At 34.7% G+C, this 15,455-nt stretch overlaps 1 protein-coding gene across 4 annotated transcripts in view; it reads right to left on the bottom strand.

The window, feature by feature from the left end:
* The window catches only part of TTC39B (tetratricopeptide repeat domain 39B), a 143,609-nt gene that overhangs the window by 27,148 nt on the left and 101,006 nt on the right, over positions 1-15,455 (bottom strand). For all 4 annotated transcript variants that reach the window (XM_074197541.1, XM_074197540.1, XM_074197542.1 and 1 more), the window contains 9 exons: positions 12,418-12,482; positions 10,099-10,204; positions 9,179-9,244; positions 8,107-8,215; positions 7,311-7,378; positions 7,160-7,219; positions 5,896-6,057; positions 5,270-5,361; positions 1,718-1,841 (listed from right to left, as the gene is read on the bottom strand). In XM_074197541.1, coding sequence (XP_074053642.1) covers positions 1,718-1,841; positions 5,270-5,361; positions 5,896-6,057; positions 7,160-7,219; positions 7,311-7,378; positions 8,107-8,215; positions 9,179-9,244; positions 10,099-10,204; positions 12,418-12,482 — 852 coding nt within the window. The remainder of the gene's footprint in view (positions 1-1,717; positions 1,842-5,269; positions 5,362-5,895; positions 6,058-7,159; positions 7,220-7,310; positions 7,379-8,106; positions 8,216-9,178; positions 9,245-10,098; positions 10,205-12,417; positions 12,483-15,455) is intronic.

Raw genomic sequence — 15,455 nt, forward strand, 5'->3', positions numbered from 1 at the left:
AAAGATAAAGAATCTGAGATTCCTAGAGATCAATTGGTTAATCAGGTATTAGAGTTGGGGCTGGAATCTGGTCTTCCTAACTTCAAATCTAGAGCTCTTTCAACTACACCATGTGGCAGTTAATTTAGTTGCGCTGATTAAGTGGAAATGATTTAGCCAAAAATCTCTGAGAGTCTGTTCTCCTGGGATCAGGAAAGTTACATCTTGAACACAAACATTGTGCTGTTCTTGAGAAGGGCAAAAAATCTAACCAGGATTCATTTTTGTAACTGACAGTTATTTCCTGTACAACCTTGTGTAAGTCAATTGACATCATCAATAAATATCCTTATTTGTTAAGCAACGCTATTGATGCCTGCAGAGCTGTTCAGAGATCTAATGTCAGGGAGTCTTTAGTGAATCTTAACTCACACCTATATAGTACCTCATGATCATCTTAACAGATGCTAAAAATTAAGAGGGGTACTCAATTCTATACAATTTAATTTATACAGCTCAGATAGTTGCCTAAGTAATTAACAAAGGACAGACTAAAAAAGGGAAAAAAGTACAGCTCAGATGATACTTTCTTACAATATTCTACCAGTCAGAACTGTATACATTTAAATTTACATGAGATAATCCAGATGCTTAAAACTAAGCTCAGGAAGAAAATATTTCCCACTTGAATTGTCAGGATAAAAATAAAACCACAGGGCCTAAACTCAGCACTTCTGATGATAGCTGGCATTTCTGCATGTTTTGTGTATGCAATTTAACTCCCACAAAAACTAAAGTTTTAAAGCTACAAATAGTAATTTTTATGAAGAGAAGTTTCTTTTGAGGTTCCATTTCTTTTTAGCTTTCATTAAGAAAATCCCTGCATTTTTTCCCTTTGTACTTAAAGATTTTATTTATCTTGAGTTTTACAATTTTTCCACTAATCCTACTTCCCTACCCCCACCCCCACCCCTCACAGAAGGCAATTTGCCAGTCTTTACATTGTTTCCATGGTATACATTTATCCAAATTGAATGTGATAAAAGAGAAATCATATCCTTAAGGAAGAAACATAAAGTCTAAGAAATAGCAAGATCAGACAATTAAGATATCAGGTTTTTTTTCCCCTAAATTAAAGGTAATAGTCCTTGGTCTTTGCTCAAACTCCACAGTAGTTTCTCTGGATACAGATTCTCCATTGCAGACAGACCCAAATTGTCCCTAATTGTTCCTGCAGTTTTTTAATAGGAAAACAACCTGAACCTAAATGTGAAGTTACAGAAATTCTTTTTTTTTTTTGGCAAGACAATGGGGTTAAGTGACTTGCCCAAGGTCACACAGCTAGGTAATTATTAAGTGTCTGAGGCTGGATTTGAACTCAGGTCCTCCTGATTCCAGGACCAGTGCTCTGTTTACTGTGCCACCTAGCTGCCCCAAGAAATTCTTTAAAAATATATGAAACTACCAGGGCGGCTAGGTGGCGCAGTGGATAAAGCACTGGTCCTGGAGTCAGGAGTACCTGAGTTCAAATCCCATCTCAGACACTTAATAATTGCCTAGCTGTGTGGCCTTGGGCAAGCCACTTAACCCCATTGCCTTGCAAAAACTAAAAAAAATAAAAATATGAAACTAAATAGAATTGCTCTACAAAAATTAGATGGAAACTGCTTTTTGCTTCCACAAAGACACTACTTTTTCTAGTCTTCAAACACAAGTGAAAAGAAATAGAAGTAACTACCAGAGCAGGTAAGATCAGCTTTACAGGAAAGGTCGCACTGGAATAACGCCGGGACTTCCTCACTGCAAACTTCTCCGTTGGGATAGACTTGCCAGCAATTCTCTGCTTCAAGCCCTCCACCTGCCTGTAATAATTCCCAGCCCACAAACAGAACAAAAAGAAAGGACAATTAAAAGACAAATATCTGCAAGCCTATGAGCTATCATTTTACTAGAAGAGTAGTTTGACATGTAGTAATCTGCTTTCTACAAAGTTCAGACATGATTCCAAAATGTCCTTGTGTCACTAGAGGAGAGGGAAATAACATGCTAAGAGGATCTTCTGTATTTACCTGCAAAGTTGAATAAAGCAGCTCAAAAGAATATCTTTAAGCACAAGTCATTTATTTAGTCCACATCAGTCTTAAGGAAATGAGGACCTCTGGAAAGGCAGAATGTACATGCTGAGCCTCTGAAAAACCATTTTGTTATGCTATGAAAGATGTCACAGAATTAACAAAATCAATCAAATGAAAACAGATAGGAGAGGGTCTGGCACAGAGGAAGGACAGGCTGGCTGCTTGTTTGGTTTCATTACTTGCTAGGGTAGGTACACTGTCCACTGGTGCAAGTCCTCTCTAGCTTGGTATCTGCTCTGAGAGTGGCTGTGGTTATAACCTGAAGCCATCCTAGTAATGTGCCTGGCCAGACCTTAAACATAGGCCCAGAGAAGAGAGGTTGAAGGGAAACAGGCACTATGATGCATTGTCGGTGGAGGGATGACTTCGTCCGGTCATTCCAGAGAGCAATGTGGAACTATGCCCAAAGTGTTACATGCATGCCTTACTAGGCCTATATCCCAAGGAGACCAAAGAAAGAATGTCCTAACGTCACAAAAATTACTCTTCTTGTGATAGCAAAGACCTAGAAACTAAGAGGGAGGGAGGAATGAAAAGGGGAAAGAATTGTCCATAAATTGAAAAGCTAAACAAATATAATGGAATACTACTGTGCTTGATGAAAGTAAGGAGAATTTCAGAGAAACCTAATAAGACTTGAATGAATGGATACAAAATGAAAAAAAGCAGAACTAGAAAAACAATTAATACTATAACACCAATATTATAAAAATGAACAATTCTTAAAGACAGCCATTACAAAATCTTAAACAAAGATTAATCACGAATCCAGAGAAATGAAGGTAAAGAATGATGCCTACCTTATAACAGAAGTGATAGATTAATATGCAGAATGAGATAAACATTTTCAGATCTGAGGGGTTTTTTTTAGCTTGACTATGCTAATTATATGGTACAAAAGACTATTTTAGGAAGAGCACATGCAAGGCAAGTGCTCACATGGAGATCAGAAGAAGTGAGACATGACACTCTCAAGATCTCCCTGAAGAATGTTGAAATTGGTTACATGACATGGGAGAACTGGCAAAGAAAAGTCTGTCCAGCATGACATGCCCACATTAAAGGAAGCATCATGCTTTATGAACAAAGCAGAACTGGAGTAGCTCAAAAGAAATGTGCAATATTGAAAATTTAAAGACATCTCTACTCCAAATGGCATGATAGAGCCTTCCAAGCTCATATTGGTCTGATCAACCACAGTTGACTACTTTATACCTTGACCTCAACATAGTGATGTCATTTTGGTTCTCTTTGAAAACAAAGGACATCAACCAATGTTAGAAGGGTTTTATATTTCTTATTCTCCCCTCCAGTAGAGTGAAAGTGATAGGAGAAGCAGAAAAAATAAATACTAGTTAAGTGGGTGAAAAGTTATTAAAAATTTTTTTAAAATGAAAAAGCAGAGCTACATTTGTGCTCTGATAGGACACTAAAGGAAGACATTATAAAGAGAGTATCATCCCTCTATCCTCTCACAAAGATCTGATTCTGAGTCACTTGAAGTCGTGTGCACAAGAAGATATAAGCAAGTTCCAGCAATTTCTACCAAGTTAGAAAGGATTTGACAAAGGGCCCAGAATTAAGGGGCGGCTAGGTGGCGTAGAGGGGCGGCCAGGTGGCATAGAGGGGCAGCTAGGTGGCGTAGAGGGGTAGCTAGGTGGCGTAGTAGGGGCGGCTAGGTGGCGTAGTAGGGGAGGCTAGGTGGCATAGAGGGGCGGCTAGGTGGCATAGTGGATAAAGCACCAGCCCTGGAGTCAGGAGTACCTGGGTTCAAATCCAGTCTCAGACACTTAATAATTACCTAGCTGTGTGGCCTTGGGCAAGCCACTTATCCCCGTTTGCCTTGCAAAAACCTAAAAAAAAGGGGGGGGGGGCAGAATTAATATTCGATGCGGATGTTGTATAAAGACTGGAGTAGGATAAGTTTGGATAGGCTCATCACCAGGTCAGATAGAGGATGATGAATTTTCCAGCACATTTCCAGTACACAGACCGCATAAAATACCTAGTAAGGGTATAAACTGAATAAGCAGGAAAAAAGATCTACACTGATGAAATAACAAATCTCTAAAATTCTTAAGTTAAAAAAATCATCTAGGAAACACTGTTAATAATCACCTGAAAAAATGTTCAAATTATTCCATTATTTGAGAAATGCAAATGAAGACAACTATAGGTTATCATAATATACATGAGAATGGCAAAAATAATAATGATGATGATGATCACTGCTAATTTTGGCACTATTACAGGGAAAACAGGTCACAGAATTAGTGCAAGAAAGAGCATGATTTAAATTCTGGCTCTATAATTTCCTGCCTATATGTCTTTTTGAGCAAGGTACTCAACTTCTCATCTATAAAATGAGGAGATTGTTGTGCATGACTTGTCAAATCCCTGTATAACTCTAAATCTCTAATACCAAAATAGATATCAGAGGAATCACAAAACTGATAGCTCTGGACCTAACAATTTCATTGCTAGGATTCTACTGCAAAAACCAGATCAAAAAAGAAAAATAAAAAGGACTCATGTCTACAAAAATATTAATAGATATTCCTTTTGTAATAGCAAAAATAACTGAATAATGTAATGGAATATTATGGTGCTATAATTTACTAGCCATGTGACCCTGGGCAAGTGGCTTAACCCCATTTGCCTCAGTTCCTTCATCTCTAAAATGAGTTGAAGAAAATGGCAAACCACTCCAGTACCTTTGCCAAGAAAACTCCAAATGAGGTCATGAAGAGTCAGACATAATTGAAATGACAGAACAACAAAATAAAAAAGATAACCATAAAGTATATAAGGAAACAGAAAGATGAAAAGCCTAACTGGAACCAGAGACACAACTAACAACAACCATATAAAGTAAAAAAAGGAAGAAGGAAGAAAAATAAGACCAAAGACTGGAGATAATCCAGCATCCCTATTTTTTGATTTTGATTCTTTGAATTTCTTTGGTTTTACTTTGGTCAAGTTTAGTGGTTTGGAGTAAGATGCTGTTTACTGCACTAAAGAGGTTAGGGATTCCTGCTCCAAAAAGACTATCCTAGGAAAGGAGGAAAAAATTGCTGGTAGGGAATACATCAGTATATTGATGATAGCTAGGACCTGTAAATGACTTTTTGTTACAGTGAAAATATCCTCTTTACCTAAACAAAGCCACAATATTCTCTCCAGTTGGTTTCACCTCTTCATCTGGGAGCATACTCAGAATTGCAGCTTTTTGAAACACATATATTGCCTTTAAAGAAAAAAAAAGAAATCAATTTTGATGCAACCCTAAATTCCTACTACTTTCAGGAATGATGTGCAAATTTTCCAGAAACTACATAGAAATAATACTATCAGGAAATTTTAAAATATCACAAAATGAGAAATTTGACCAGTTTCAATAGACTCTGCTAAACCACTAAATTCTAAACTACAAATAACAGTTCACTTCAGTGAAAGAACAATAGAAATTAACTGGTTATTGTCACATTGATGCTCCTAACTATTCATAAGTTTCTTTTTAAAGACAATCAATTCTTCAATGATGAGAAAAATGCAGGAAGCAGAACTAGGACAAAAATTCAGGTATTATGACTCCATCCATGGTCAGTAAGTACACTTTCTACCATTCTATGCTGATTCTTAATATTATCTGATTTTATCAACTCCATGTGTGCAACTGTGTATTTTACTATACTTTATTTTACTATATTCTACTATATGATGTTCAACCAAATGCAAGGACATTATGAATCCTATGGATAAGTGCACTCATTCTCCTTACCTTGGACCATCTACTCTCTTTGCAAAGCAGATCTGCATAATGATATGCCTTAAGCCATTCTTGCTGGAATGTATAGCACCACATCAGCTCCCAGTAACAGAGGTGATGAATCTGTTTCCATTCTTCCTGAGATTTAATACAGTTTTGGAATATCACCTGTGCCTACAATTGAATGTTATAAATTTGATCATGAAGTTATCAGACAAAGGTATAAATAATAAATGAGAAAATTCATAAAATATTTTATATAAAAAAGAATAAAACCTACTACTCATTTTATCATTCAATAACACAACAGTTTTCTTTCCTTAAATAAAATAATAGTCAAGTACTATATTTAAAATTAAGCTTTATTTTTTCAATCAGCAAAAATCTTCCTTCTCTCCCTCTCACCCTCCACCCACAATTAAGAAAAACAAAATCCCTGCTACAAACAGTCAAGCAAAATAAATTTCTATTCAACAATCCCAAAAAACACTATACTATGTCTCAATTCGCACTCTAAGTCTTTCATCTTTCTCTCAGGAGTTGGATAGCAGGTTTTTATCATGAGCTCTCTTGAACTGCACTGATCAGGATCCCTAATCCTTTCAAAGTTATTTGTCTTTTTAATATTATTATTACTGTATAAATTGTTGTCCTAGTTAATCTCACCTTACTCTGGTCTGAACCAACTCATACCTGTATTTCCATCTTTCTCTGAAACCATATCCTTCATTATTTCTTACAGCATGACAGATTCCATCACAATCATATACCATGGCTTTTTCAGTCATTCACCAATTTACCTCAGTTTTTAATTCTTCATCACCACAAAAAAGAGCCATAAATTGTTTATGCACATCTTTAAGTCAAGAGATTATTTTGCTTAGGACTAATTCCTTTTATTTTTTTTAAGGATTTTACAAGGCAAATGGGGTTAAGTGACTTGCCCAAGGCCACACAGCTAGATAATTATTAAGTGTCTGAGGCCAGATTTGAACTCAGGTACTCCTGACTCCAGGGCCAGTGCTCTATCCATTGCACCACCTAGCCACCCCTAGGACTAATTCATTCTTGACCTACCCTTCCTCTTATTTCCCCCTTTCTGTTTGCCTCCTGTCTTCCTATGGCATGAAATGTATTTCTGCACCTGAGTGCAGGTGCTCCTATGGTCCTTGCCCTGAACTGTGTATAAATATATATATGTAGTATACTCCTCCTTATAGCAACAATGTCAAGGAAAAACTAACATCAGAAGGAATGAAATAGAATCTGAAATTACCTTTTCAAAATTCCCTTTGAGTAGCTCTATTCTTGCAGAATAAAACAAAATCAGAGAACCCTAGAGAAAGAAAAGAAAATCTCCTATTCAGTAATTCCAGAGCTAGTTGACTAACTGTGACTGGAAAGTACATTAAAAGTACTTAGCATACATTTGGAAACTTCTGGAGATAAGGTTCAAGGAGAGTCTCAGCTTCCTCGATATTGGCTTCTCCTGTACCTGGAAACATACACAAAAACAATCCTCAGTCTCAATGGAAAATAATGTGCTTACAACCAACCCCTTAAATTTCATTACTGCAAAGATGCATACCTAATGAACTGATAATTTCATATGAAAGGAGAAAAACTATTTTTGTGACATATTAATTTCTATTTGGAAAATAAGATAAATATCATTAGACTTTAGCATAAGATTTCCTTATGGACAGAATGGACAGAAGGAAAAAGTAAAGAAAGATGCTATTCTTAAATTCTAAATCTGATTTTTCCTGTTTGTTTTAATGACAATTCTAACCATCACCTTCAACTTTATGCTTGCAGCTCTGGTTTAAAGAAACAACAACTAGAAACCAAATGATTAGAAGCAAGCAAACACTTTGTAGAATCTCTTACAACAAAAGTCTAGCACTGTTACTACAAATAAAAGCAAATCAATTTAGCAATTAGTATATAAGGACCTACTCTGTATCAGATACTATGCTAATTACTGGGGACACAAAACCAAAAATGAAACAGCCCCTTGCTTTCAGAATGCATGAGGCTCCATGCACATCTGATTAAAATTTAATTGTTTGTTCCCTTGATGCTTTAAGTCTTAGAACAAATATAGATCTAACAAGATGTTTATCAGCTGCTATTTCTCCTTACTGACTTTTCACAATGATTTATTTTATTCATGAAAAATAACTGACTTTCAGTGAAGTTGAAATGCAATTTTATCCTTACCAAGGACAAGTGAGACATAAGTATGAAATAAGAGTAAAGTTAAACTGCATAGTGTAGCCCGCAAACTAGATCCAGATGCACCTTCTCGCAATTGTACGAGGCCCAGATCCTGCAGAGAACAAAATCTGATTATCTGATTTATAAAGAGAAGACCATCATTATAAAGCATTACAAGTTATTTTTATTCAAAAAATTTTTAAATATAAATCCCTTCTTTTCTACCACTTTCAGTTTATCAATATAGTTTATAGCTTCCATGTCTGTTTTATATAATGAAAATGTATTTTTGAAATTCTCTGACAGAAAAGAATAGTCTGTTTGATTGTTTTTGAAAGCATAAAGGGAATCTAACAATATTTGATACTAACTGATTTAGCAGTTTCAGGATACAGTTTTCTAAGGCAGATATAAATAATACGGATATTAAAGCAATAAAGTGTCCTAAGACTTTTGGTGATATTCCCCCCCCAAAACAAATAGTACAAATATAGTGATGAGAAAATTAAGACATATTTAAATAAGTTTCTCTGTGCTTGTTTTCTTGAGTATATATTTTGCAATGGGGAGATGTGTGATAAGATGTGTGATAAACCAATTACATCCTATAATAGCTGTTTAGGAAAAAACCATGATAAACATCACTAAAATTAATTAAATTCAGGGGGGAAAAATGTTCTCTCATTTAGTGTTATATACAACATATAATAATAGGAATGTTAAGTACTATTGCCATGTGTAACATATAGCATTTGAACCTTACTAGCATTTTTTTGAAATTATATACCACTTAGAATAGTCTTAAATTAGCATGTTACCATGGTGGTAAATATTATTTTTGTATAAAACAGCTTTAAAAGGATAAAAGATTAGATCAAGTATTTAATTAATCATAAAATATTTATTGTTCACCTACTATGCATTAGGTAATGTGGTAGGTGTCATATTGATAATTATGTGATCAATAACTGGCATCCCTTAGACTGATCTCAAACAAATTGCTAAGTTGATTAAGTTCTATGAAGAAGACATTTATTATCTTCCCTCTGTCAATACTTAAAAGTTAAATGTATACCCTGTTGCCAGAAAATCCAATAAATTCTAGCAGTCGGAGAACTCTTGCTGGTAAAAGAGATAACATCTGAAAAAAAAAAACAAAGGGGATAAAGAAATGTTAGACTACTGTGAAATGTCAAACATATTTCAAAGCCTTATAATTAATATGAAAAATTAAAATAAAGTGAAGATTAATAAATGCCACCAAGAGGAAAGGCAACTGCAATCAAATAAGTAATTCTTTCACTGCAGGAGATGTACAACCAATAACCTCAGGGGGAAAAAAATCATAAACTTTCCCAGAAGATGTTTATTCTCCCACTAGCCTGAATGATAATGGTTAATTCCCTGCCTTCTCATTCTAAGCCCAATTACAACATGGATTCTTTAAAATGGACTTTTGAGGGTTGATACAAAGATTTACCAAACTGTAAGTGGTCTATATGATGTTCTTCTTTAATACTTCCAGAGTTATACTATCAATTTAAGAACCAAAGAGAAAAACAGGATGTCCCAAAAGTGATAGTGTATGCTCTAATAAACTGCATTAAGACTGTCTTTAAACTGCATTAAGACCTTTGGGACACCTATCTATTCAGAACTTCAGTTCCAATCATCTCTCCTGAGTTCTTCCCATCCTACTTAAGTCTTTCCACTATCTTGAGCATTCATTAGCAAAGCATCACCTATTTTTCATTAAGAGCTCTGAGTACCAGTCTTGTGCTTCTAGAAATTCTCCCTTCAACTTTCACGTCCAATAAGCTTTTTTGGTTTTGAAACTTATAGTGGCAACCAGCAAAGAAAGCACAGTATGAGCCTGTGAAACGTATGATGGTGCAAAGCAGTCCAGGGAGAATCTAAGAGAAAGGGTGGTATGAATGTGGTAATAAGCATCATTTTATCCAGTAGGCTTCTGGTATAGATACAAATATATCATACCAAATTAAATGCTCCTATTCCAAGCTTCACTCCCCCTTCAAATTGATAATAGGTTTCCTTCTGTTTTTTGGTGCCCTGAGTCATCTGTAGAACAGAATAACATTCCCTGGATTGAAAAAAAGAAATAAAAAATATTCCATTTGTGTGACATTTTAAAACAAACCTAATTTCAAATCAAATTTCACATTTGTATAACAGCAATAACAAAGTCTACCTTCCAAAATATTAAGGGAATTTACAAACTGCTAAAGCTGAAGCTATATTAAACTATTCCAACTACTAACAAACTAGAATCACCAAGGCAGGGCAGTTCTGCTTTTTGAAGCAGCAGATACTTTTATACCATTAGCTCAAGACATGATCCTAGCAGCATCTTTGATCAAAACTGATATTTCAGTTGTAAATCAGAGTGTTAATTATGAGAGTTCCAGGGATCAGTCACCCAGGAACATCACTATCACTAATAGGTGCTTAGATGGAAGACAGAAAGAGAAAAGTTTTTCATTTCTCCAGATACACAGTTTGGCAAAATTGTTCATGGCCTAAAATCATATCCTCTCAGAAGCAACCAGGAAAGAGACCATCAGTAAGTTATGAACTGCAGCATGTAAGTGTTCTAATCATTTTGGCCCCAGAGTGACTCATTCAAGTTATTGAGTTTTGCTTTGAGATTACAAATGAAAGGAAAATGATTATTTCTACAATTGTCTTTTATCTCTGCTCTCATTTTGCCTTTTTCCACAAAGGATCTCTCCCCAACTTTCCCTTTCAATTTTTAAATATTTTCTTTCTATCTTCCCCTTTCAAACCTCAAAAAAAATCACCTTACAAGTGAGATTTTGCAAGGCTCTTTCTACCTGATATTAAAAGAATGAGGAAAGGGAGAAACACAGATTCTACCTTAAAATTCCTAGCTTCTTTCCAAGGTTCAGTTATTACCTCCAACATGAGACTTTTTCTGATCCTTCCCCTTTTAACCTTTTTTTTTAATTATCTTTTGAATACGTTGTCTTCCCATCTCAGAACAATGTTAAGTGCCTTGAAGACAGATATAGTTTCACTTTGGGTATTTGCATGTCCAGCATTGCACCAAAACGTCGGTCAAGGTGAAATATTATGAACAATCTCTAAGCAGATCTAAGTGGATGTAACTAGTAATGTTTGAGTTATTGGATGATCAGCATCAGCTGGTTCTAGATTAATGTACTTCACATACACAAAGTGATGCTGACAACACCAGGAACTGTCCTGGTCCTGAGCTTCTTCTCTGATCTTGTCCTCCTTGTGGACTATCACTGTCTAGATCACCGATGAAGATTAGAGGTGTAACCTGGAGCTACAAAGTCCATAACTGGTCCATATAGATAATGAGTCTAAAATCATGACTCCCTCAGTACTGACCTCCAAGAAGTTTATCTTAAGACCCAGAGCAGTAGTAAACAACCTGGAGATATAATCATTACTACCAAGGCAATTTCAGATAATCAATTCACAAGTTTTAGGAGTAGGGCTACCATACTGAATGTGAATATGGACAAATGTGACTACATTCTAGTCACTATATCCTACACTGTATCCTTTTTAACCAAAACATGATTTCATAAGGTTCTTAACATTGTTTTAAGACTGAATAAATAATAGCAGTTATGTATCAATAATAATGCTGCCAGTCACTAACATAAATTATCTAATTTTTAGACCTCCTTAAAACGATATATATATATATGTATATATATATACATATATACTGATATATACAATTTTGCATATATATATATATATATATACTGATATAATGTTCTTTGGCACATTATGGATACACTGGCTCAGGACTATAAGGCAGAAAAGTTATCAATTTTGAATCACCAACTATCGGGCAAGATGCATTAATTACTTCATTACTTTTCAAGGACCCATGATTTCAAAGTAATTATTGCCTTCACTGATAGAACCCCTCTACAACTTATTAGGTGATCAGTAAAAGTTGCCTGGCCATAAACTGAATACCCTGAAAGCCCATCTGATGATAAAAATTTATGGCCTTGCCCAGACAAATAATCAAATAGATAGCAAATATTCAATAAGCTGTTAGACCAGCAAAGTCTTTTCACTTTCACAAAAAAACAACTAATGTTTTTGTCCATTAGCCTAACTATCAAAAACCCAGTTCCATTTGGATATCTCAAGGTATTTATGGAAGAAAAATTAATTTTTTAAAATAAAAAATCTGACTATACTCAGATTATAAGGGCTGTGGAGATTAATTTTAATGGTCTGAATCATAGCAGTTTATTCAAAATATGTGAATTTTTAACTTACTTATATATTTGGTAACTTGTTCTAATTTTGAGTCCACCTTTGATGAAGTTGATCATGTTTTCATCCTGAAAACCATTTAATGAATAATTAGGTCATTGCACCAAAAAAATCCTTGCACTGTCCCCACAACTGTGCCTAGCACAACAAATTTTTAACTTTGGAGACAAAGATTTTCAGATCTTTCAAGAAAACATCTTTTCCAAGTACATTTTGAAATAGCTTCTTTGCTGTTTTTCCCTAAGTTGGAAAGGGAAGGGAAAGAAATGAATTTTTACAAATGCATTTCAACATTAATTACTCACAAAGCAGTCACTTTTAAACTACTAAAATGGTGATCTCTATAATTCAAGGATTGTGAATCTTTTTAGAAAGAGCATAAATTTAAAAATAGTAAAATGTCTTTATCTTTTGCATTCAAACAGCATTCTAAAAGGTTTAAAAGCTATGCTGAAAGATCGACCTTTTTCTTTTCTCTCCAATAAACACTTATTTTTAACTGCTCATATTTCTCCTTCGAGGAGACTTGTCAAGTGACTTCTGTTTCATATCCTTTCCAATCCTAAACTGTAGTGTGAGTTCTGCATGATCCTCTTTGGGTAATTCATTTAAATATGCCTGGGCTTCATTTCTATAAAAGTAGAATGTTGCATTACAAGTTTGTCTAGGGTCCCTTTTAAATGCAAATTTCTTCCATCCTTGAGTTCTTTAAGTCAATTCTAAGAGATATCTGTTTGAAGGAAGTATATCACCAGGAGATGGTGCTGCAGCAGCAACATGTAAACACTGGTAAAAATCAGAATGTCAGAATTGAAAGGGATCTTACAGATCATCTAGTATAGTCATCCATAAACCCAAGTGGGCTGGAGTCAATTCATACTATCAGTGAAAGCTGACTCCTACATTTTCAGTGTGATTATTTACATCTCTAGGGATCAGGAAGTACAAATCAGAGTTTGATTATCTTGATTGTCTTGATTTTGGGAAATGATGGAGAAAATGTTAATAATATAAATTAAACTTAAGGAGTATATCAATACATATATTGTGTTTCCTTGGAGAGCCAGCTATTAAACATTTACCAACATACTACTGCCCATAAAAAAAATAAGTATGGAAGTTTAAAAAAAAAGGAAGTAATATTCAAGTCTTCTGACTCTTATCATTACAATTCTCTAAAACCCAGTAATTTCACTTTACAGTAATGTTGGGAAGACTCCAGCATTTAATTTCTTGTTTGCCTAAGTGTCCCTCTAAAGTTAAAAGCAACAAATTTAATTCTACCATCTTCATTTAAATCTTCATTTCAAACAAGAGTACCAAAAAGACTCAGAGACTACCACTTTATGCATAATAATCATAAATAAAAGTATTAATGCTCATTTAAAAATCTAAACATTTCAACTAAATAAATACAATTTTTAGAGAAGAATTTTCTAAATTATGTGAGAACTTCCTTCAAGTAATACCCACATGATACTTTACAGTTTAGTTTATGAATCCCCAAATAGGTATGAAAAGTTATACAAGTCTGAATCTCCAATTTTAAAAATTAGACATTAAGAACAATTTTAAGGATTCCATGTTAAATACCAAGTTAGCATTGTTCAACCAATAACCCCCAGTAATTTTTAACAATCTGGTAACATATTATTACAAAGATTTAAGAGCTTTCCCCAAAGAAGCCACAGACCTATTCATTTAGACCACTGAGTCCAGTTCAAGAACATCTTCACTAAGAAGAAAAGCACCTAACAAGCTAGAAAAAATGAATATTTAGGGCAGAACTGAAATAGTATAATGTCTCTGTTCGAAGCTCCTGGACTAAGGTACCTATTGTAACTATTAGGAAGATTTGTTATCCAGTTTACTTCCACCTCCTTCCTACATCTCATCCTTCTCACTTTGTGGTACTTGCCACAATTCTCCAATGTGTCAAAGATTTGGTTTTTAAAAGATCAAGAAGGTAGTGATGGACCTGATGACTCCTGAAGCCTGGAGTACATACAACTCTTTCCTGATCAAGGGTACTATAGCATGCTGAATAACTGAATCAAATTCCCTCCCCAAAAGAGTCTCCTAATCCAAGAGAACAATGAACCCACCAGAGTGTCCTGGCACAACCTGGCTGGGTGACCGAGCAGGTGACTCAGGGTGGCAGTCCCCTCAGGCAAACTGCCAGTTTGTATTAGCAAAAGGAGTTTCTTGCCAGGGAGTTCTCTACAATTAAATCACATTCTCTCAAAATAGGAATGAACAAGCATGTATGAAGAAATGAAAATATGTGAATATGAAAATAAACATTTGAAGTGTAAAAATTAGAATCACCATATTATGTAAACACTAGCATATAAAATTTAAAGAAGTTTGAATGGGGGTAGATTCAAATGATGCTACGTCTTAACAATTATTTATATCTAATCTTCACTTGAAAATAAGCTAGGAAGAAGTATCACTTAAAAGTCTCCATGATGTGGGTAGCTTTCTAATTAGTCAATCTAAAAAAGGGTTTCTAGCCAGCACTCAGAGCTTAAAATAACAATGACTAATTCCCATTCCACTTAAAAGGAACCCTAAAGAATTTCTAAAAACAAGGGCTGTTCACATATAATTATCACAATCACTTTCCATCAGACAAAAGAGCAAATAACTTTTAAAATAAGACTTAATCAAAGCAGTTACAGCCTCTTTTAAGTACAAAAAATAATGAAAAAGAAGTTTAATAATGTATCAGAACAACTACTCCACTATTTTTATGCATGAAAGAGCCCAAAAATCATAGTTGCTCTAAGGGTTTTTATTTAAAAGGTGGTTATTAACACCAGATGGAGTTTAAAATCAGACTAAAGACAATAAATGTGAATAAGATAGCTACCTCTGGGTATCCAGGAGGTAGAGGAGGGTAGGAAAGGTGACAACCCAACAAAAATGAAAAAAAATTGGTTCTATCAATACTTTCCTTCATATAATCTGTTAAAATTATCAAATAGTTCTAGAGAAGAACATTCATTAAAACAGCAGATTCTACCTGCCTTTTGCTG

This window comes from Macrotis lagotis, chromosome 8 (genome assembly GCF_037893015.1).
Source record: "Macrotis lagotis isolate mMagLag1 chromosome 8, bilby.v1.9.chrom.fasta, whole genome shotgun sequence".
NCBI classification, from domain to species: Eukaryota; Metazoa; Chordata; class Mammalia; order Peramelemorphia; family Peramelidae; genus Macrotis; species Macrotis lagotis.